The sequence below is a fragment of the Pleurodeles waltl genome, chromosome 11, assembly GCF_031143425.1.
Source record: "Pleurodeles waltl isolate 20211129_DDA chromosome 11, aPleWal1.hap1.20221129, whole genome shotgun sequence".
NCBI classification, from domain to species: domain Eukaryota; kingdom Metazoa; phylum Chordata; class Amphibia; order Caudata; family Salamandridae; genus Pleurodeles; species Pleurodeles waltl.
The window spans coordinates 967,261,119-967,285,704 of record NC_090450.1 but is presented as its reverse complement, the minus strand read 5'-3'; the positions used below and the strand labels follow the sequence as shown (position 1 = coordinate 967,285,704).

Genomic DNA, 24,586 nt, shown 5'->3' with positions numbered 1-24,586 from the left:
TGAAGTCATAAGCAACTCTCCCTCCTCACCAGTGGACAGAACAGAAAATAGTATTAGATTTACCTATCACTGCTGCTTATCGTCAAAAAGAACTGAGGCAACTGCCACCTGCTGAGCATGGTGTGACACTGGTGGTCTCTGCAGCCTTAACGGCACAGTCACTGTTTTCCACTCACATAATGGCGGCCTATGGGGCTACGCTGCCTTCAGCTCTTACTTTGCCAGAAAAAAGGGTTTGTGAAGGAGATTTGAGCTCTGGTTTAAAAATGTACCTCAAATTATACATTTATAATGGTGTTTGTTTGCCTAGGCTGCATATCATGTTCTTTCTCTAGTGTCTCCAGGCCTTCTTGAAAAGCTGAATGTCTACACTTAAGACTGTAACTATGTAAAGAGGTGCTCAGGGATACTGCACGTGGGTGGAACTATTCAAATACTTATGACTTCAACTGAGATTCCCCTATGAGAGAACTGGAGTTACTGGTAAGAAACTATTCCCTATGCATCTATAATTGAAGGATAAATCTTCCACCCCAAGAGACTGTCCGCCACGGTATGGGTAGTGTGTGTGTGTGTGTGTCTGAAACATGGTGTTCAGTGGAATATGTGGCTGTAGATGCACGTGCTCTGCGTACTCCTGTCATCTAGTGTTGGGTCCGGAGTTATGCAAGTTGTTTTTCTTAGAAGTCTTTCGAGTCACAAGGTCGAGTGACTCAGTGGTAATGTGCATGGCCATCGACTCCATTGTTAAATTGTTTTCTCTGCCATTGAGCTTGGATGTGTGTGCCTTTGCTCCATTTTCAACTCTGTTATGGTTCAACCTTTGGTCTTTTTCCTATCCCTTTCGTTGGTATTGTTATCATTTGCGTTTCTTAAGTCTGAGCTTCAACCAACAGTGGCACCGGTTCGACTCCATTTGACCAAAGCCCCTTTGGGGTCTACCTTCGTCATCCATACCAGTTTTCCAAGAGGTGCTCAACTGATAATGGAACGCGCGCCCTTTTGGTTTTGCCTGTGTTGCCACACAAAATATCCTCGTACAGATCAACACTTGGTGTGCAACTTGCGCTTATCACCAGACCACAAGGAATCAGACTGATGTGTGCAAGTCATTCAAGTCCAAGAAGCCACTTCGAGACTGTAGAGTTCATCGCCTTGATGTCACACAGAGCCACCAACGACACTCCTGACAAATTTAATGAGGAGCATGCCCAGGAGCAGCCATTCGTCAAGGAAGAGGAGGCTTTCTCTATGAAAACGCCTGCATTTTGAGATCGAGCTCGGAGCAGAACATTCCATGTGCTCAACCTGTGAGTACTACAACCTCTGCCCCTGCCCTTCAAACCAAGCTGACCAAGAAACCATTTGCTTTTCTGGTTGCACAATCTGAGGTCCCGGCTCCACCACTGCTGTCTGGCCCTGGTGGGCACTGGATAACCGATTTGGACACTCCGCCCATGCGCCCGGTGCCGAAAGCACATTTGAAGTCTAAACCCTTGAACAGAGACCAGTATTCGGCTCCGTCTTGACCTTCGGTGCCGGGCCGGCAATCAACCTTGACCACCCCGGTGCCGACAGCACCTCACTCCTCCAAGCTGAGATCTTTGGAATTGAAAAGCTCGGAGCCGAAAATAACTAAAACAATCTCTGCTCCGGATCCACCAGTGGAGCCCAATCTGCACAAGCTGCAGGAAAAATTAGACACTCAGCAGAAGAAGATCCACATTCGAATTGGGGCTGGATGAATATTTGCTAAGGCTTCCTCTCCTTCACCAGCGAAAAGGAAGCTTACCTTTGAGGAAGCGTTGGACATACCAGTTCCTCCTTAAAGGAAGACTATGTACAAGGCTACCAACCCTGCCTTCGTTCCACATTCCTCAACACCTCCACCAGATTCTTCTCAGCCACCATCTCCTCCAGAAGACCCCTTGGATAACACCACGGGGTCACCACACTCAGATACTGGTGGGTACCTTGGGGGGGGGGGGGGGGGGGGGGGAGGCATCCTGACCTTTACCCTGGTCCCTCTCCCAACCCCTCCCCCCACCCCTCCCACCACAAGGATGCTACCTCTTATCAAGAGGTCATAGCTAGGGCTGCAGCTTTGCTCAGTGTTGAGCTACACAAAGAGACATTAGAGGATGACTTCCTTTTTGATACTGTGTAGCCCTTTGTGTAGTGGACAACGTATCTACCCATATTAAAGGGTATACTTTGGCTTACCAGTGACCTTTTTAAAGACCGTATTAGAGCTAGGGTTGTAACACCTAGGGTAGATATAAAATATAAACCTGCTCTATCTGACTCTATTTTCATTAAAGGAAGCCTCCCACCAGACTCCCTAGTGGCTACCACAGCACGCAAAAGTGCCAACTCCCAAGCCAATGGAGGCACACTGCCTCCAGACAAGGAGAGCAAAAGGATGTATGTTGTGGGGAAAAAGGGTTGCAGCTCAGGCTGTTAACCACTGGTGTATTGCCGCTCTCCTAGCACGCTATAGTCAAGCCCACTGGGAAGAAATGGAAGAACTACTTTAGTAACTCCCAGAGGAACATAAACAACATGGTCAGCAGTTGGCTTTGGATGGACAAATCATCGGAAACCTCTCCATACGGTGAGCTCTAGATGTGGCAGACACTGCAGCATGGGGAGTAAACACCAGTATCTTACTTGGACATCGCGCCTCGCTCAGGATTTCTGGGTTTAAACCCAAGGTTTAGCAGGCTGTCTTGTTGTTAGCTTTTCTTTGTTTGCTAGAAAAAACATCTGTTCGGGTTGTGATGCGTTTTCACAAACTGATCTGCCTCAGATCTTCTATGATGCTTCAGCTGGGACCTCAAAAATGCTTGACTTACTTGATGTGCACGCCTGTCAAGCTTATGCAAAGTTACTTTTTAAGGCTTTTGTGCTAAAACGGTGTTCCTCTTTGCTATTTCGTCTGTGCTCTGCATGAGCATATTGCAGTTGCTGTTGGGCCTTCATCCTTATGCTGCCTTTTTCCCCAGATATTGCTGCAGTGAACCAGGGCAAACCTCTCAAAAGTCCTGACACCTTCTGTGTTAGCCTATCAAGCACATGACCAGTTTTCTTTGTGCTGCCTCTTCCCTCAAAAGAGGTGGAGAGGCTCCCTTGCCTCATCCCAAAGAGAACTTTGAGTTTTTTTAGTTTGTCCAACCAAGGTCCGTTCATGAAATCAGTCAGCTGTTTATCAGGCTTCCAGTGTTTAAAAAATAAATAAAAATAAATGGGAAGACAGAGAAAAGGGGACCTTGTCAAGATGAATAGTCTGCTGTACCAAATCTGGCATACCCTGATCAAGAAGCAAACCCCAGAGGGCATGAGGGATCATTCAACCTGCTTTAGGGCTGCTATGACTGTGTATCTGTTCCAGACATTGGGCTTATCTGTGGCTCCTCTCTGTCCCTAATAAGGGGTCACAGACAACAGAGCCACTATGAAATTTTCCAAATCCAGTTTAGCTCCTGAGGAATACTCTGAAGGGGAGTTATCTGCAGTAAAAGTATCCACCTGAAAGAGCATTACTGAAGGTGAGTTTATTTTTTCTTTTAGTCAACATTTTAGTTGGATCAAAACCCATCAACAAGTCCTCAGTGTCTGATGGAAGTTGTTCCTTATAAGTCTCTTCCATTTCTTTAATTAAAATCCCCATTGCCTTCATGGGAAGTCCTTTGCCTGTGTCATGGCTTAGTGTGCCCACTTCGTTTATCTTCAACCTTAACTTTTGTGCAAACTTGAGTTGATGGGCAAAATCTTAATGGAATATTTTCCATCACTATCAGTTCCAAGATGAAGAGGCGACTCAAGGATTACTTTGGTACTCAAATATTTATTTCCCATGTCCCCTATGGTCAACTCCCAGCTAGAAAAAAAGCAGCCTCCTGAATTTTGTGGCCTCCCCATTGGCATTGTCCAGTTTTGGTCTCTCAAATTCAACATGCTCGTCTTTTTTTCTTCTCCTTTCTGAGCAGACATTGATGCCTTACCTATTTGAATTGCTCCAGATCTTGATGCTGTTCTTCCTTGAAGATTTTTGACAACCATCAGACTGGCACTCTAGTCCTTCGTTCCAAAGCACACAGCAGGAAAAAATCAAAAAAATGACTATTGTGTATTAGTTCATTGTGAACTTGGTATCAATATCATACAAGGTTAGGATGACTCCTTTCTAGTAGATGCCCAAAAGAAAGATTTAGGTTCACTGTAAACATTAATGGACCCAGCAAGTACATAGTGGAAAAATGCCCAATATGTTAATCTAAACGTTTCAAGCTCTAAACTGTTAGTTTAGTAAATAGTTTGTTACTCTGGGGTTTAAAAAAAAAAAGAAAAAACTTGCTTAATAATAAAGAAAAGTTCAAGATGTTAACTTTTGCAGTCTGCTTGCATAGTCCCCTAGGGGTGTATACTTTTCTCACATTATCTTCAAGAAACACTACACATTGTGAAAGACCTAGGAGCCATGCTGTATCCATGAAAGGCATGAGTGTTCCCTTCCTTCACAAAATACTGGCAGATTCAGTCCACACACAAAAAGAATGTGCTCATTCATCCTGATTGTGCTAGTGTTATCTATTTTCTTTGTATTTAGTGCATGTCTGCACATGTGTGGCTGGAGGAAATGGGCATTCGTACTTAAAAGAAATGTTAAGAGTAATTGATACCTTGTTGGCAGGTGAGGAGACCATTAAGGCAGGCTGATGATATAAGGTGTACTGTCTCGAAAAGAGCTATCAATCTTCTCAAAATGATTAACTCCAAAGTCTACTTTGGCCCTCAAGTGGTTTCTTCCATCGCTCAGACAATGGTCTATTCTAATTCCAATAGGAAATGCCATAACTGTCCTACTTCAAGCAAGAAATGTGGTACCAATTCCTGGATCTTCAATTCAAGACAAAACTTGCAAGATGTGGAAAATATTCAAATAGAAAAATTATTTGAGGTAATTCCAGAACTACGATTTGGACAAGAATCCGGCACACGTCTTATATCCAATCCATTCAGTAAATCAGTTTATTTCACTTACATTTCTTTGTAATTCCACAATTAGCCTGGCCAACACGTGTTTCATCCGGGACAATCACCCCACAACATTTTGAAGGCTTGGCAAGGCTGTAAACAACAATCAATAGTAACATAAACTTCTGAGTCGTTCAGGGTTTCATTATCAGAAAGGTCACATTACATTAATTAGTGCTTTATAATTTGAAAGTGGAAACCTCCTATATTATATTCCCATTGTGTGTTTGTATTAGTAAATCTCGCACCACATCTTTAACCTGCTACAACAATATCCCTCATTTTTTTTGTGTGAATAATATTGATCAATTAAATATGATAAATTGTGCGTGTGGTGATGTGCATGCACACACGTGAAAATTAAGTTTACCCCTGGCCCTATAAGAAAATAAACAGAAAAGAGATAAAAAAATCATTGTCCTGTACCTTTTTGTAAGAACTCCATTACCCACAAAGGATTCTCTCTTATTTTGTAAGAATAGTTAGTAATAGAGCTCCTAGTTGAATTACCCTTTGCTGAATAGTCCCAGTAAAAGTAACCGATGTGTAAATGTCAATTAATGTGTTGGTTAGAAGTATAGCCAAAGTAACCGTATGTATATCCTGCCTTTAATTGAGATGCTACATCAAACCTAACGGCCCCTTAAGTTGGTTAATTCATGAGTACGCCAAAACGCCAACAGTTTTCATGGCCGCGAGTACGCAAAAGTGTTGCGGTCCTGGCTGTCTGTTAAATCTACTATGTCAACAATATCCATAACGGATTATCCTCACAAAATTGGAGTATAGAGAACGGAGTGAGTCCGTACCCACTGTTCTTGTGCCATCTTGAAACAGTAATTGAACCCTGTGTACATAATATTCTGTAACATGAGATATTAATATTGGGCATACGTCATTATGCCATCATTAGCTACGATCAATAACGAATTGTCCCTGCAAAATTCGAAAAGTTAAAAACGGACTATAGAAAGCGACGTAATGCATACTAACAATTTCTGTGCCATTTTTAAACGGAAATTGAACCCTCTGTGTGTAATACTTATTGGTATGAGATATTAGTACTGTGCACACTCGTGTACGTCATTGTGCCAACTTTTGCTATAATCCATCCATTAACTCAATTGCCACCATAAACTGTGCAAAATGTTTTTATTTTGGCAGTGGAAGCGAATATTAGTGATAATAAAATCACAATAGCGTAGTCAAGATATACGAATAAGGTAAGTGTTGTCCTAAACAACATAGTATAAAAGCACTGTATTGAAATATAAATGGGGTAACTACATACTAGTCAAAAAGCCCCATTGCTATATAAGAGGATATTAGTCCTGTATGTTTTCAAGAGACCCTTCTACAAATATAGTTTAGTGTTGAATACTAGGTAAATATCCATTATTATAAAAAAGGATTTGATAACCTAATTGAATATCAAAAGAAAGGATTCTAATGCACATGTGTGTGTGTATGCAGACCACCTGTTGCACTCGCAAAGTATTTGAAAGGTCTTATACATCTCAAATCACAATTAAAGCCATTGTTGTCAAACATATTAGCCACCACCCAAAAAATATTCCAGCTCATGATCTGTGTTTAGTCCTTTCTCTACTGCATTCAGTCGCATAATCTATATGGATTCTCTTCTCTTGAGATGTAGTTACCTATTTCCACCCGAGGATTTTTAGTAATGTGTTCAGTTCCAAATAATTTAAATTATTTATGTATATTCTGTAAGGCACATATCTCCATGTGTTGAGAGATAGGATAACGTTCATCATTTTGTCTAATGGCCCTCCAATGTTCAGCAATTCTTATTTTCAAAGGCCGAATAGTACTTCCAACATAGATCTTGTTACACGTGCATACTATGATGTATATCACAAAGCTAGTATTACAGTTAATTTAAGTTTGTATATTGTACCTTTTGTCCATTTTCCACAATAAAGTATTTCTTAGCATGCCAAGTCCATCTACAGACGCCACAACCCCCACATTTGAAAAAGCCCTTGTTGTGCAAATTTAACCAGTTCTCCCCAGTGCGGTTGATTGGATAACTGGGGCATAACAGATTACTTAGAGATTTACCTTTTCGAAAGGTAACTTTTGGTCTGCCCGTAATTACATTTCTTAGTGTTGGGTACTATACAGAGTATTCAAACATTCTGCTTAAAATTATGAGAAAACATTGGGGTGTTTTAGCCCAAGACCCAACACTAAGAAATTTAGTTACGGGCAGACCAAAAGTATTCACATCCAAGCAAGTTTAATCTGGTGTATAGCCAAAGTGAAGATTTCACTGCTGATTATCATACTTCTCTCCAGACTGGAAGAAGTGCCTACAGTCCACGAGTATACACCACTGTAAGTGACTAGGTTTCCACATCTTATAACAGACACGACCATAACTGAGGAGTCTGGGAAAATGCCCCAGCAAAGTAATGCATTGTTATCTTTAATCAGTTGGAATATTGCTGGGCTTCGTTCTAAAGTTGAAAATTTGGAATGGCTGGAGTTTATATCCACTTTTGATATCATTTGTTTTCAAGAAACTTGGCTTACAGCACCTTTCCATTTAGACGGCTACTAATCCGTGTCTCAGCCAGCTACTCCATCTAGAGCAGGCAGAGCAAGCGGTGGTCTTCTGGTACTTGTGTCATTATTACTCCCAAAAATGGAGGTTTCATTGATTTGGTCTTCTGCTTTTTTTTGGTAGTGTTATTATCAATATCTGGACGGAAAGACATTTTACTCTTAAACTTTTACAATAACATTCCAAGTGCTGCCCTGCCAGGAAGTCTCAAAGAGCTTACAGACCAACTAGACTCAGCCGGGAAACTCCAGGACAGGGAATTTGATACGATCTGGGTTGGAGATTTTTATGTTTAGTTATGCAAGTATGAATTACCCCACTTATGTGGTGCCGCTACAGAAGGCAGAGAGTCACTCACTCATTTTATTCACTGTAATTTAGGAAATGCCTTGAATACCCTCATCTATAAATTTTACCTTGCTTTTGCAAGGGATATGGCAAACAGTCAGATAAGAGAAATACCCACCTATACAGGGAGTACTAATGGCAGCATTATTGACTTTATTCTTATAAATTCCTCACTTTTACGTTCAATAGTGGATTTTAAAATTAAATCTCACTGTGCCAGCGACCATAACCCTTTGAGTATAAAATTATCCTTTAAAACTAGAGTAATCTTACCTAGGACTGCATATAAAGGGAAAGAGGTGTTTAAAAGAAATTCTGGCCCTCGCATGAGGTGGGAGAGGGTAAACCCTAACACTTTTCATGCAAACCTTATAACTCAAAATAAGGCTGACTTCAACACTTGCTTGTCCCTGCAATCCACTCTATTCCACCTTATAACTGCCTTTGAATCTTTAAGTTGTGCTATTTCTGAGGCACTGATATGTACCCAACATCCCAAAGGTGCAAAACCTCAACGGTGGTTCAATTCTGCCTGTACGGCTGCCCATAGAGATCTAAAGTCAGCGATCAAAACTACTCCATGTAATCGGGATTTAATTAAACGGGCCAGGGGCCGATACAAATCAGCCCTTGAAGAGAGAAAGAATGAAATACGCACTAGCGCTTGGGAAGACCTTATGGCTGCGACGGAACTACGGGATCCCTCTCAATTTTGGAAGGTGGTTAATCACCCATATTTCTCAGGAAAGGAAAATAGGGACGACGACCAGAGGGGGTTTGGGTAGACCATTTTTTATCTGTATTTCAATCTGTAAATAATCCTAATGATGGAGGAGTCGGTATGTGGCCTCCCATGTTCGGCTACTCTAAATCCAACTAAGAGCGGCATTTTACTTGAGGCACACGAGATCAGTGCAGCAATAACTAAAATGAAACTAAGGAAAGCTCCTGGTCCCGATGGGATACCAGTGGACCTATTTAAATATCTACCTGATCTGTGGGTTCCATTAATTACAAATGTTCTGAACAGTGCTATTCAAAGTGCCATCCCCTCCTCATGGTTAATGGTAATAATCGTCCCGATTTTCAAAAAGGGTAATAGGCTTGACCCTTTCTGCTACAGACCCCTCTCTTTAATAGACTCCACGGCAAAGATACTGGGGAGTGTCATTCTGACCCGGCTCGAGTATTGGGTTGTAAGGACAAACATTTTATCGCCAATTCAATATGGGTTTAGGCCTGGACTAGGCACAGTGGATCAGGCCCTAAATTTACATCTTATCCTCAGTAAATATGTTATTGCCAAAAGGGAACCTATCCACTTAGCATTTATAGATCTGTCCAGTACATTTGATATGGTGAACAGAGCAAAACTGTGGGACATAATGGATACAATGGGGATTGAGCAAGATTTGCTGGATTTGATCTAACGCTTATACTCTGACCTCTCCATTTTAATTCAGTTCGGACAACACGGCAAAATGTCTAACTCCCTTGTTTCCAATCGAGGTGTTAGACAGGGATGCACACTGGCACCTTTTTTGTTTCTACTGTACATAAACGGCTTGTATAATTGTTTGGTTCAAAATGGTAAGGATTTCCCAAGGATGAGTTTTAGACAATTGCCAATTTTATTATATGCTGATGATGCTGTTTTAATTGCCCGCACGGCCAATGGTCTACAGACTCTCCTGGATCTTTTTTTAACACACACGCGAGAGCTTGATTTGAAAGTTAATTTTAAAAAATCACACGTTATGACCTGCGGTCCTAAAAATACTCGTACCAAATGTTTTAGAATGGGGGGGGAACACTTTGACAAAAGTAAAAGATTTTTGCTATCTAGGTCTGTATCTAAGTTCCACTCTGTCTTGGAAATTCCATTTGAATTTTAAGTTTCAACAACTGGCAAGAAATGTTGAGGCAATCTTTCGGTTTGCCCACAGACTAGGGCATAGACCGGTCCACCAGATCCTCACGCTCTATAACTCTAAATGTGTTTCGACGGCGATTTATGGGGGTGGCCTCTGGGGATATACCAGTCCAAGCATTCTACAGCTTGCAGAGAATAAATTCCTACATCGGTTACTTATGGTACCTAAGAACATAGCGAACATTTTATGCCATGAGGAACTGGGAGTCCGCTACATTACAGATTTGATAGATATTGCCCCACTTTTGCTATGGATAAAAGTATGGTTAAACCCGGCGGCTACTTTAACACACGATTGCGTAAAAGATTGTATTTCATTGACAAACTGTAACAAAATTCCATGGTTAAATTTTGTTCACAATGGCTTCCGAAACTTGGACTTGGAGTATATGTATCTCAAACCAGAGCTCCTGCCAGCTAGTGCGAAAGAAATTGTTAAACTTCGACATAAAGAGCATGTTATGAATCTTAGATACCAAGTGGCAGAGAAATTGAGTTCTTTTAATTCATACATACAAATTCTATCATCAGATTTGCTAGAACCTTATTATGTCTGGTTCCCGACCCCTTCTTTATACTCTTTACTCGTACTTTTTAAATTTAACCTGATCCACTTTAGAGTGGCGATCCCGATAAAATGCGTGTGAGAAAAAACACTACCGCCATGCCCTTGTGATAACTTTTCGAGACAAAGCACTTGCCACTTTATTTTATTTTGTAAACTTTATTCAGTTCCCAGGAAATCCTTTTTATTACCCATTTTGCGTAACTTGCACACTTCTTCCTACAAAGAAGGACTGACTGGCATCCAAAGCCTCTCATCCAAACAAATGGGCATTTCTATTCTTAGTTTTTATTAAATCCGCTATCACCATTAGAAACCGATATGAACTGGTAATGTGATTATTTATTAAGAGAAATTATGCATTGTCTTATTACTACATTGTCTTATCATTATATCATTATATACGCTTTTATAAGTGTTCATTATCTTATACTGTTTTAGTAAGCTTGGGTAATAAGCTTAGATCTAATAGATTTGCTTTTTATGAATGCTATAAGTACTGTATTTTATGATGACTTTTATGTATGCATGTATACTTTTATGGCAAAACGCTGAATAAAGTTATTTTGACTGACTAGGTTTCCAACTTATACTATATAGTTACTCAGGATGCTGTATGATATACAATTTGGGGAGATGTTAAATCATCCCTTTCTGCTACACCAGTAAACTGTAAGCTTCCTGCTGCAGGTAAAATAAAAAAACTTGTCAGAATTCCTGACATTCGTCCTCAGTTTGTCCAAAAGACACTGACAAATCGATCTTAAGCCACAAATGCTCTTCCTTGCCATTTCTTTTAATTGCATTAATTTGGCTAAAGCTATGCAGGAACTATGTAGCCACTATTTGTGTACACAGAAATGATCAAGAAAATCAATTCTGCATAAAGATGCACCATGATTACTTTGGGTACGTTTTAACTTTCCATACGAGGGCAATTCACGAAAGGTGGGATCACGTCTTCCTATTGGCAACAAAGCTCCTTCAGACCTTTTCTACCTGTGACGTAGCTTTTAATGGGAAAAAGAATGTTTCTATTGGCTTGTGATGTTAGGTTTTCGTTTCTGACTCTCCGAAGCCCTCAGAGACCCGGCTAATATTCTTATCCATGTTCTTGGTAATTTGCAGTTTGCACTCCCATCAACATGCATATCTCCTGTCAATGTCGAAGAAACACTAGATAATCTGCTTGTTTCAATAGCTTTGAGGTATGACCTTCATAGAAGAAACATATTTTGCTCTCAGGTTAAGATTCTCTGTACCACCCAGCCTTAAAGATATTTTTAAGGGGCATTCACAGTTTCTAGGCAGCACAAGGCTCCCAGAAATTGGTAATTAACCAGTGGACTAAATATATAACATACCCTGGTGAGTAACATTTCCTCTATTAATTAGTTTCCTTTTAATCACAAACGTGCTACTGTTTTCCAAAGTAAGTGTTTTTTCTTTCACCCTCAGGTTCTTCTGAAGTGTTCCTGCCCCCTGTGCCTATTTTTGCTTCAGACCTGTCTGAAAGTGAGAATGTTCTGTGTGCCCAGCTCCTGTGTGTTCACTTTCCCACTCTGAGGCGTCATGGCTTCCACAGCTGGTATGCAGAAAACTGCTATGAAAAGTCTGCATTCCTCTGCAAGCGCAGTAAGTGTATACCTCCTTCATGTTGTGCTTAGCTCTTACGATAATAAAGTGGACAGATGGCCTTCATTTTCTGGACAGGTTCCTTCTTACTACTGTCATAGTTTGAATGTATTCCCTGGTGATGTAAAACCTAGTTGTCCTTAAAGGCACCTTCTACACTGATTGATTGTTGATTTCATAAAACAACGCAGCTACATGGCATTTTATGACCTAAGCAGGACCTTGTATTGGTTGGTAAAACTTAGGCTCCACAAACCTACTCATGAAGGTGGAAGGTAAATTTCACTTGGATGAAAGTTCATCCAGATGTTCACTGGAGACTTCCTGTCCAGTTAAATGAATGCTATTGGTGCATAGCACAGTAAGACCCTTTTCGCAGCTTTGTGAGTGTGGCTGTGGCTCTTGTGAAGCACAGATCTCTCATTCTTGGCATTGTTCCGTGCACCTTCAAACATTTATTAGTTCAACTCCACAAAGAGAAAATGAATAATACTTTCCAATGACTATTTAATTTTCAGCACCACAATCGCCTCAAGAAAGATCATCTTTTGTTGGGCCCCACAGACACCTTACTGTCTCCACTTCCCTTTATCTTGTAGGTCCCTCAGTTGACTGAGCTGACTTCACATCACCACTTCTAGTTCTAAAGGTATGACCGTGTTAAACTGACCGCTCTCAGACTAGATTTTAGAGTTTAAAGGTGCAGAGTACCTTTGGAATGTCACTGAATACATCAGACATATCAACATTTGAATAAAGGAGAACAACCAGTGTCTAAAGTAAAATATGTCCAAAATAAAATGTAAGTGCCAGTGACGAATTACATAAATTTAAATTCCAGATTCCGCACGGATCTATGCATCAACTCCAAAACCTTCACAAAAAAAAAGAATAATGGCTGGGTTTGAATCTGCTTCCATAAATGTACTTTGTAGCAGGTACATAAACATTCAGCTTCTGATGCTCAAATATTCTGTAGCTTTTGCACTCGTATGGTGGAACGTAGTGTCTCTCTTTATGTGCCATTTAATATGGGAGCGCACTCGTATGTATTTGAGTGCTTCTAAAACATGCCAAAAAACTCTTGATTTATCAGTCGGTAAATGACAAGACTTTTATCAACATCTAAGGAATATAACCCATGCCTGGCCTGCAAGGAAGGCACTCTGTTGTCTCCTGGTCAAACAACTAGTTAGGTTAGAAAGTCTCAAGGGAGATCTGCAATCAAGCAGCACCAGATCACTATGGAGTAGTTTCTGGCAGACTATCAGACCAAAACAGAAGCCACAGATTTATCCACTTCAGTCCAAAGCCATTCATTTATCTGATCAGTGTGCAAGGAAAGCTTTAACCGAGAACCTCTGATATATTAGATAATTTACGTAGCCGTACTACTTCAAATTCCTACATCAGGCAGCAGCAAATCAATCTCCCTGATGTAGCCGACCTGGGATCCATCAACAACAGAACAGTGTGAAAAAGCACACCTTTGCAGAACCTCACATTCGTTCTATTGGTCTCCCTGTTTGCACCAACCGTGTACCTTCATTCATCCATACTATGACTCGGCTAAACCATGCCAACTCAGATCTTCATATGTAATTGATCGGTCATGTCACCCAAACCAGAACCTCGGATTCACCCAGATCAGTCTGCTGGCACCACCAACCCAGAATCACAGATGCACCACATCAGTGTGCCAGAGCATGCCACCTAGAACCACAAATGTCTGAGATGTATTTGCTATACAAACCAACACTGAAGCTCTGATACATCAGAACTAGTTTAACCTACTAGACAAAATTTAGATTGCGAACACCTGGCTGGATAGAAATCTGGAAACCATGCCCTTTAATGTGGAATACCATTGTCCAGAGCATTAACCATCCTACTACCCTTCAAAGAATGTCACCATCTTTTTTTCATGGAGTATATAGTGCTGTTGCTTCTTGTGTCCCTTTCTTAGTGATATTTTGTGGTAGGACTCACCCCCCCTCTCTCCCATATCATAGGGGGATCTCTAGGCGATTACCTATCAAGGTTCTTACTTAGGTCCCTCAAATCTGATCTTTGATAGTGGAAGTCGTTCTGAATGAAGAAGCCTTCTGTCATCCACAACAACAGCTAGAAATACAGTATGTTATGGAACATTAGTGTTAGTTTAGCATGAACCACCTTCTGGGAAGAAAGTATTCCTTAGATGTGTACGAAACAAAATAAAAAATCCATGCTTTGAAATAAGCCGTAACTTTATACAGCCCGTCACTTCCCTGGGGGAGGTTATCTTGAATCTAGCTCTCTTCCTTCCATCTTATTAAACAGATCAATCTTGGTACTAATTCTCTGCTCACAGTCGCTGTTTTTCACGCTAATTGGCTTAGACTATGCATGAAAATGTGTTTATTTCCTGTTCCTTATTCCCTGGCGTCCTGTTGCATTTTCCTTGAGGCAGCACTAGTTTCTTTTTTGCCATTAACCTGGGTTTGTCTTAAGCATTTTATTACTATTTGCTGGTCACATCTTGCTTGCAAATTGTGTCCTCGCAGTGGTCCATTTATTTATTGAGGTTTTTTTTTTAGCATCTTCTTCTATCCTCTTTGCCACCTCTAGAGGCAAATTGGAAAGAACCTGACTGTACTGGTTTGTATCAAGGCAGCCAGGCAATACTGTTTTTAATGTGTTGCAGATTTTTAATGTCTTAGAGCACAATGTCTTATTCCCCCTACATTGACACATTTATCGTTACTACCCAAACCCGGACAATTAAGATTAAGACAGTTTTTTGTTTAGAAGATTTTTGCATTGTGTTGCTGTTATTGTACAACCTCTTTTTACTTCTAGGTACATTAATTAATTTGTAACTGTGCACGCCAAAGAGACGTCATTGCTTATGTGTTTTTACCTGCAAAGCCAACATTTGTGAAGAAACTTAATGTCTCACAGTAACAAATGCTTAATTTTGTTGCCACCTGTTCAGTGAGTATGCAACATAATTCAAGCTGAAACATTTCACTTCGAGTTTCTTGTGGTGAAGATTTACTTAGACACAAAATGTTTAAAGCATATTTGGAGCTACTTTTCAAGGCTCCAATTGGTAATGTGCTGTAATGGAGCGAGTGATCTTGTTTTTCATTTGTAAATGCTCAGATTAAATTTGATGGACTCTTGTAATCTCATAAATCGGTTGTTTCTGACCTGCAAGAAGGTTGAAATGAGCTAGTTTTCATTTCCTGCAAGTCTTATCATGGTGAGCTCCAACGAGCGAGTGTACAGATGAGTGCTTAGTTTGAAGCTTTCTCCCTCATGTGAGTAACTCTGTGGTGAAAGTTGGCTATTAATATTGCACGCGCAGGTAAAAAATAAGTTACTTGTTGCTCTTGTGGGTGAAATGCACTCTTTGAGTACAGGAACAGTCAAAAGAAATCCACTCTCGACCTATTTGACATTTTCAGTCCTTATTTAAAGCTTAATTGCATGTTCTAGTTTTCTGACACATGTGACCACAGTAAGGACATGCAAATAAAACTACTGTTCCCTCTGTCACTCGAACTTTGCAAAGGCACCCCATGACACTCTGTATGAATGCTTGAACCAGGTCTTTTGCAAGTCACAAGCAGAAAATGTCTGTCCTGTGTTTGCAGTTGAAACTTTCTAAAACGCTGCTACGCAGTCAGCTGACCTTTGTTCGGAATGCATATAAATGTACTGTTCGATGGCATCTGTCGCTGTAGATACGCATGTTCTGCAATAGCTCGCCATCTGGTGTTGGGCCGGAGTGTTACAAGTTGTTTTTCTTCGAAGAAGTCTTTCGAGTCACGGGACCGAGTGACTCCTCCTTTTGTCTCCATTGCGCATGGGCGTCGACTCCATCTTCGATTGTTTTTTTTCCGCCATCGGGTTCGGACGTGTTCCTGTCGCTCCGAGTTTCGGAACGGAAAATTAGCTAATTTCGGAAGATTTTCGTCGGTATTGTTGCGTTCGGGATCGGCGTACTTAGATTCCACACCGCATCGAAGATCGAAGAGCTCCGGTGCCCTTCGGGGTAGTTTTTCGATCCTCCGTCGGGGCCTGGTCGGCCCGACCGCATGCTGAAGAACGCCGATGGAACGGACCCCGTTCCGTTTCTGCCCCAAATGCCACAATAAATACCCCTACACAGACCAACACTTGGTCTGCAACCTGTGCCTGTCACCTGAGCACAGCGAAGACACCTGCGAGGCCTGTCGTGCGTTCCGGTCCCGAAAAACACTCCGAGACCGTCGAGCCAGAAGACTTCAGATGGCGTCCGCACCGACAGCCCAACGAGAGTTCGAGGAAGAGGAAGGTACCTTCTCGATCCAAGACTCAGACTCCGAAGGATTCGACGATACACAAACCGTGAGTAAGACGTCGAAATCCACTCAGAAGAACATTTACAAGGCCCAGGGGACGCCACTGCCACCAGGCCATGGCTCGACCCATAAATTCGGTGACCGACCGTCGGCACCGAAAAAGGCCCAAACAGTGCCGAGATCGTCCGACTCCGGTCGAGACACCGGCACGCAGCCTTCTCGGGACCGAGAAAGTGCTGGAGACAAGCCTCGACACCGAGATGCCGGTGTGGACACGGCTCGACGCCGAAACAGCGGCACCGAAACAGATCGACGCCGAGAGGTTTCGGCCCCGAAAAAGAAAAGAGTCACCTCGGAGCCGAAAAAACACGCAGACAGGGTTTCGATGCCGAAACAAACTGCAAGCGAGCCAGCTTCAGGCTCTTATACAGAAGAGCACTCGCTAACCTCCCAAATGCAGAAGCATAGGTTTGAGGAAGAGCTACAAGCAACTGATGTGGACCATACGCAAAAGCGTATCTTCATACAGCAGGGGACAGGAAAAATAAGCACCCTTCCCCCCATTAGGAGAAAGAGAAGGTTGGAGTTCCAGACGGAACAGACACCACAACCAAAAGTGGTGAAAAGAGTTACCCCACCACCCTCTCCTCCGCCCGTGATTAACGTCTCACCAGCACAAACTCCATCACACTCCCCAGCTCACACCACCATGAGCCAGGGTGACCAAGATCAGGACGCATGGGACCTATACGACGCCCCAGTGTCAGATAACAGTCCGGAGGCATACCCTACAAAGCCATCTCCACCAGAAGACAGCACCGCGTATTCTCAAGTGGTGGCTAGAGCAGCACAATTTCACAACGTAAGCCTCCACTCAGAACAGGTCGAGGATGATTTCTTATTCAACACACACTCCTCCACCCACAGCTCCTACCAAAGCCTGCCTATGCTCCCTGGTATGCTCCTGCACGCAAAAGACATCTTTAAGGAGCCGGTCAAAAGTAGGGCAATCACACCAAGGGTGGAAAAAAAGTATAAGGCGCCTCCTACAGACCCGGCTTTCATCACTACACAGCTGCCACCAGACTCTGTCGTTGTAGGAGCAGCTAGGAAAAGGGCCAACTCTCACACATCTGGAGATGCACCACCCCCAGATAAAGAAAGCCGCAAGTTCGATGCAGCTGGTAAAAGAGTCGCAGCACAAGCTGCAAACCAGTGGTGCATCGCGAACTCCCAGGCACTACTTGCGCGCTATGACAGAGCCCACTGGGACGAGATGCAACATCTCATTGAACATCTGCCCAAGGACTTACAAAATAGGGCAAAACAAGTGGTTGAGGAGGGACAGACCATCTCCAACAACCAGATACGCTCCTCCATGGACGCTGCAGATACAGCTGCACGGACAATTAATACATCTGTAACTATCAGAAGGCATGCATGGCTCCGAACGTCTGGATTTAAACCAGAGATTCAACAAGCAGTTCTCAATATGCCTTTTAATGAAAAAGAACTGTTCGGTCCAGAAGTGGACACAGCGATTGAGAAACTCAAAAAAGATACGGACACTGCCAAAGCCATGGGCGCACTCTGCTCCCTGCAGAGCAGAGGGAATTACAGCACATTCCGTAAAACGCCCTTTCGAGGGGGGTTTCGAGGTCAAAGCACACAAGCCAGCACCTCACAAGCCACACCGTCCAGTTACCAGGGACAGTATAGAGGAGGTTTTCGGGGACAATATAGAGGAGGGCAATTCCCTAGAAATAGAGGAAGATTTCAAAGCCCCAAAGCCCCTACTACTAAACAGTGACTCACAGGTCACTCACCCCCTCCACACAACACCAGTGGGGGGAAGAATAGGTCATTATTACAAAGCATGGGAGGAAATCACTACAGACACTTGGGTTCTAGCAATTATCCAACATGGTTATTGCATAGAATTTCTACAATTCCCTCCAAACATACCACCAAAAGCACAAAATTTAACAACACACCATTCCAATCTCCTGGAGATAGAAGTGCAGGCACTATTGCAAAAGAATGCAATCGAATTAGTGCCAAACACACAAATAAACACAGGAGTTTACTCACTGTACTTTCTGATACCAAAGAAGGACAAAACACTGAGACCAATCCTAGACCTCAGAGTAGTGAACACTTTCATCAAATCAGACCACTTCCACATGGTCACACTACAAGAAGTATTGCCATTGCTAAAACTACACGACTACATGGCAACTTTAGACCTCAAGGATGCTTATTTCCATATACCAATACACCCATCGCACAGGAAATACCTAAGGTTTGTATTCAAAGGAATACATTACCAATTCAAGGTACTGCCTTTCGGATTAACAACCGCACCAAGAGTCTTTACCAAATGTCTAGCGGTAGTCGCTGCACACATAAGAAGGCAGCAAATACATGTGTTCCCATATTTGGACGACTGGCTAATCAAGGCCCATTCGTTCATACAGTGCTCAAATCACACAAATCAGATCATACAAACCCTCTTCAAACTCGGGTTCACCGTCAACTTTACAAAATCCAACATTCTGCCGCGCAAGGTACAACAATACCAGGAGCCATAATAGACACATCAAAGGGAGTAGCCACTCCAAGTCCACAAAGAATTCTAAATTTCAACACCATCATACAACGCATGTATCCGACACAAAAGATACAGGCAAAGATGGTATTACAACTCCTAGGCATGATGTCATCATGCATAGCCATTGTCCCAAACGCAAGACTGCACATGAGGCCCTTACAACAATGCCTAGCATCACAGTGGTCTCAAGCACAGGGTCACCTTCTAGATCTGGTGTTAATAGACCGCCAAACTTACCTCTCGCTTCTGTGGTGGAACAACATAAATTTAAACAAGGGGCGGCCTTTCCAAGACCCAGTGCCACAATACGTAATAACAACAGATGCTTCCATGACAGGGTGGGGAGCACACCTCGATCAACACAGCATACAAGGACAATGGAACGTACATCAAACAAAACTGCATATCAATCACCTAGAACTTCTAGCAGTTTTTCAAGCACTAAAAGCTTTCCAACCAATAATAGTTCACAAATACATTCTCGTCAAAACAGACAACATGACAACAATGTATTATCTAAACAAGCAGGGGGGGACGCACTCCACGCAGTTAAGCCTGCTAGCACAAAAAAATTGGCATTGGGCAATTCACAACCAAATTCGCCTAATTGCACAGTTTATACCAGGGATCCAAAATCAACTCGCAGACAATCTCTCTCGAGATCACCAACAGGTCCACGAATGGGAAATTCACCCCCAAATTCTGAACACTTATTTCAAACTCTGGGGAACACCTCAGATAGACTTGTTTGCGACAAGGGAGAACGCAAAATGCCAAAACTTCGCATCCAGATACCCACACAAACAATCCCAAGGCAATGCCCTATGGATGAACTGGTCAGGGATATTTGCTTACGCTTTTCCTCCTCTCCTTCCTTACCTGGTAAACAAACTCAGTCAAAGCAAACTCAAACTCCTATTGATAGCACCAACTTGGGCAAGGCAACCCTGGTACACAACGCTGCTAGACCTATCAGTGGTACCCTGCATCAAATTGCCCAACAGGCCAGATCTGTTGACACAGCACAACCAAAAGATCAGACACCCAGATCCAGCATCGCTGAATCTAGCAATCTGGCTCCTGAAATCCTAGAATTCGGGCACTTACAACTTACCCAAGAATGTATGGAAGTCATAAAACAAGCCAGAAGGCCATCCACCAGGCACTGCTATGCAAGTAAATGGAAGAGGTTTGTTTGCTACTGCCATATTAATCAAATACAACCATTACACACAACTCCAGAACATGTAGTGGGTTACTTGCTTCACTTACAAAAATCTAACCTAGCTTTCTCTTCCATTAAGATTCACCTCGCAGCAATATCTGCATACCTGCAGTCTACCTATTCAACTTCCCTATATAAGATACCAGTCATTAAAGCATTCATGGAGGGCCTTAGGAGAATTATACCACCAAGAACACTACCTGTTCCTTCATGGAACCTAAATGTTGTCCTAACTAGACTTATGGGTCCACCTTTTGAACCCATGCACTCCTGCGACATACAGTTCCTAACCTGGAAGGTGGCATTTCTCATCGCCATTACTTCCCTAAGAAGAGTAAGCGAGATTCAGGCGTTTACAATACAGGAACCTTTTATACAACTACACAAAAATAAAGTCGTCCTATGGACCAATCCTAAATTTTTGCCAAAGGTTATTTCACCGTTCCATCTAAATCAAACAGTGGAACTTCCAGTGTTCTTTCCACAGCCAGATACCGTAGCTGAAAGGGCACTACATACATTAGATGTCAAAAGAGCATTAATGTATTACATTGACAGAACAAAAAACATCAGAAAGACTAAACAACTCTTTATTGCATTTCAAAAACCTCATGCAGGAAACCCAATTTCAAAACAAGGTATAGCCAGATGGATAGTTAAATGCATCCAAATCTGCTACCTTAAAGCTAAACGACAGCTGCCCATTACACCAAGGGCACACTCAACCAGAAAGAAAGGTGCTACCATGGCCTTTCTAGGAAACATCCCAATGCAAGAAATATGTAAGGCAGCCACATGGTCTACGCCTCACACATTCACCAAGCACTACTGTGTAGACGTGTTATCCGCACAACAAGCCACAGTAGGTCAAGCCGTATTAAGGACATTATTTCAGACTACTTCCACTCCTACAGGCTGATCCACCGCTTTTGGGGAAATAACTGCTTACTAGTCTATGCAGAACATGCGTATCTACAGCGACAGATGCCATCGAACTGAAAATGTCACTTACCCAGTGTACATCTGTTCGTGGCATCAGTCGCAGTAGATTCGCATGTGCCCACCCGCCTCCCCGGGAGCCTGTAGCAGTTTGGAAGTTACCTTCAATTATTTATATATGTATCATCTCAACCTTAAATAGGTGCATACTTAGTCACTCCATTGCATGGGCACTATTACTACAATTCAACTCCTACCTCACCCTCTGCGGGGAAAAACAATCGAAGATGGAGTCGACGCCCATGCGCAATGGAGACAAAAGGAGGAGTCACTCGGTCCCGTGACTCGAAAGACTTCTTCGAAGAAAAACAACTTGTAACACTCCGGCCCAACACCAGATGGCGAGCTATTGCAGAACATGCGAATCTACTGCGACTGATGCCACGAACAGATGTACACTGGGTAAGTGACATTTTCATTCCATTTGCACATCACTCATTTTATATGGCTTTGGAAATGCTTACATTTTGAAGATTATCAAACGTTTGAGCAGGTTGCGTTTCTTGAGGAGCTTGCAAATATACACATAAAATTGCATGCATAGCCTGTGTCTGACTTTTAAAACCCATCATGGCAAGTACTGAAGCTTTGGACAGTAGTAGTAGCCTCTCAAAGTGTTTGGCCCTGTTTTGATGTTGAGCATGTAGACCTGTTGCTCCTGTAAGCTCTTCCAAGCATTCTGCTGTTGGACTTGTTGCTCACATTAACAATAGTGATGAGGCTCTTTTGCTTCTTGTTCCTTTTGTAAACTTAAGATAGTGTCAAGAGCCGTTAACCACTTCTAAATAGAACTGCCTAATGCAGTATTGTGGCTGTGTTCCTCGTTGTGCTGTAGCTGCTTGTTACTCTTGTCTACAGATGTATACATTACAAGGCCTAATTTTGTGTGTGCATTTCTCTTTAGTTTCACTTTTTTTACCCAATTTATTCAGGACAGTGCTTAAGTAATTTGATTTTGTAGCACTCGTTCTTGCTGGTGGTCAGTATTATTTATCTTAATATGGCGCAGTAGTGTTTTGTGGAATCAAATTTACATAGTATAGGTCACTAAACAGCAAATTCCATGTACGTTTACATTTTCAGCCATGGTTTACTGGTTTCCTTGAGAAATCTGGAAACAACTTGCCGAGCATTGTAAAGAAAGGCTATCTGTTTCACATGATTATGAATATATAAAGCCATGAACATTTGTTCTACCTCTAAAGGCCCTAAGGGAACACCTATTTCCAGACTGGATTAAAATATTATGGAAGAATCCTACTGTTGGCACTACCTGGGGAAGACTTGGTGCCATTAATGCCTTATTGTCTGTGCAGAAGGTCTGGATATTAGATGCACTTGTAGAAGTACTAACGAAGACACCTGACTATTTGGACGTAATCAGCTCGATAATTGATCGTATACTGTCTGCAGACTGTCTTCTAATGACGTTTGTAAAAGAAGCCCACCCACCAAACTTCTGTGAAATGTGGCTAATATTAGTATTAAAAGGTTGCTGTTTTCTGGTAGATCATAGTTTAATTTTCCTCAAGATGCTTATTTGTGATTTGTTAATTCTGTATGTAATCATTAGTTCCAATGGATGCTTATAAGTGCAGACTCCTCACCTTTAGAATATCCCTAAGTGCAAGACTGGATCCAGAGATCTTCCTTTGCAAGACTCCGGCATGCGTGTAGATAGTGTCAGGTGGCTCAGCAATGGCTTCACACTGCCTGTGACTGTGTTGAGTCACACATAAGCCTTGTGTGCTGAAAGGAGTTTTTCTTTCTGTGCTTTCCAACATGGATCCAGAACTCCACTCTCAAAATTGTTATCTTACAATGGTTCTAGAATTCTCTGCTCCAATGTGCTAGTGAATTATATATTCACAGAAAACTACAGGTTCCCAGGCCAAGCCAAGACTTCAGAAAGATGAGTCAAAGGTCTGCAGAAGGTGTGTTTTGTTTCTGCTTTATGCACAACCCCAAGACTTGCAACAAGTTTGCCCTCATGCTCCCAAAGTGACATGAAACTGGAAGATGAAAAACTGCGTCGCTGAACACAAAGGGTTGATGCAGTCTAGGCTTCGCTTCTACTCCAGGTTGCTGGCTTGGTCTTTGTCCCCATCACTATGCTGTTCCATCGATAGGTCTGCTTCACACTCATAAGTCATCAGGTACAACAAAATTGAAGCCCACATGCAAACATAAGACCACTAAGTAGAACTCAAATCCATCCCAGTACTTTATCTCTTGATCAGGTGCCAGGATTTCTTTATAAAGAGCATACTCCTTTGAAGTCTCCAGAATACCAACAGATTCTGCAGTGAATTTCCCTGGCCATTATCATCTGTGCAGCAGATAGTATATTTCAAGGATGCCATAGTGCAAATTTTAGGTGTACTTCGAGCTCCCTCTGGTATGCCTTTTGAGCCTCATCAAGCAACAGGGATCTCCAGTTTGAATACTACTGGTCCGCTTTGACTCAGTATGCCCCCTCAGAACCACTGTTGGGCCTTTGCTGACTTGGTCAGGCAGCTACGCTGCAGCACCAAGGTCCACACTAGATCTGACCGCACCATCACTGATTCTGCAACAGTTGTAAAATGGCCAATGCCGATGTCTGTGCCGCCTAAATCAATGTTGCACTGTAAAACTTCCAAAGTGCAACCGGTTGCAATCCAGCCTGGCTCTAATCTGAGACCTCTGCTTCAACACCACCACCAGAGCGCCATTACCAGCAGAAGACTTAATTTTTCTTTTTTGGCCCCGATTCTGACCCCTCACTAATCAGATGATACTTTGTATCTAAACCTGCAGAATGCAAGCACGCTTAGATAAATCCCCTGAAACTGACCCTGAACTCGCTGCATGGGCTACCAACGTTATTTGCGACAGTGGTTCAGAGAGCAGCTGAGAGACTAGAACTGCAGTTGCCCATCACTGAGGTAAAAACAAACGTTCTTATTGGTTCTTATTGGAGTTCTGCAACCATGGCTCTCTTCATTGAAGCCACTACGCAATTGCTGCCATTTAATGAAGTCCTGACGGATGTCCATATGATGACTTGCAAGCCGGTCAGTCAGCCTGTGGCTAGGTTTCGTCAGTCAACATTTTAGTAGGTGCCATAGGCCTTCCCCCAGTCACATGAACTTTGAGGTACACCAGAGAGTTTGAATGTACAGGCCTTGCCAAGCAGAAGTCAACCTGAATTTTCTTTTTTCAAGCCAACCTGCCGGTTAAGGAATCCAAGACTATTTGTTTCCAGGAAAAGAATGGTTAATCAGCTAGCCTGCTGCTCAGATCCATCCAGGCAGTTTGCTTGTCAGAGAA

At 42.4% G+C, this 24,586-nt stretch overlaps 1 protein-coding gene across 4 annotated transcripts in view; it reads left to right on the top strand.

Moving 5' to 3' along the window:
* Positions 1–24,586, top strand: part of DGCR2 (DiGeorge syndrome critical region gene 2) — a 213,046-nt gene that overhangs the window by 107,018 nt on the left and 81,442 nt on the right. For all 4 annotated transcript variants that reach the window (XM_069215196.1, XM_069215194.1, XM_069215195.1 and 1 more), the window contains one exon: positions 11,932–12,108. In XM_069215196.1, the coding sequence (XP_069071297.1) occupies positions 11,932–12,108 (177 nt within the window). The remainder of the gene's footprint in view (positions 1–11,931; positions 12,109–24,586) is intronic.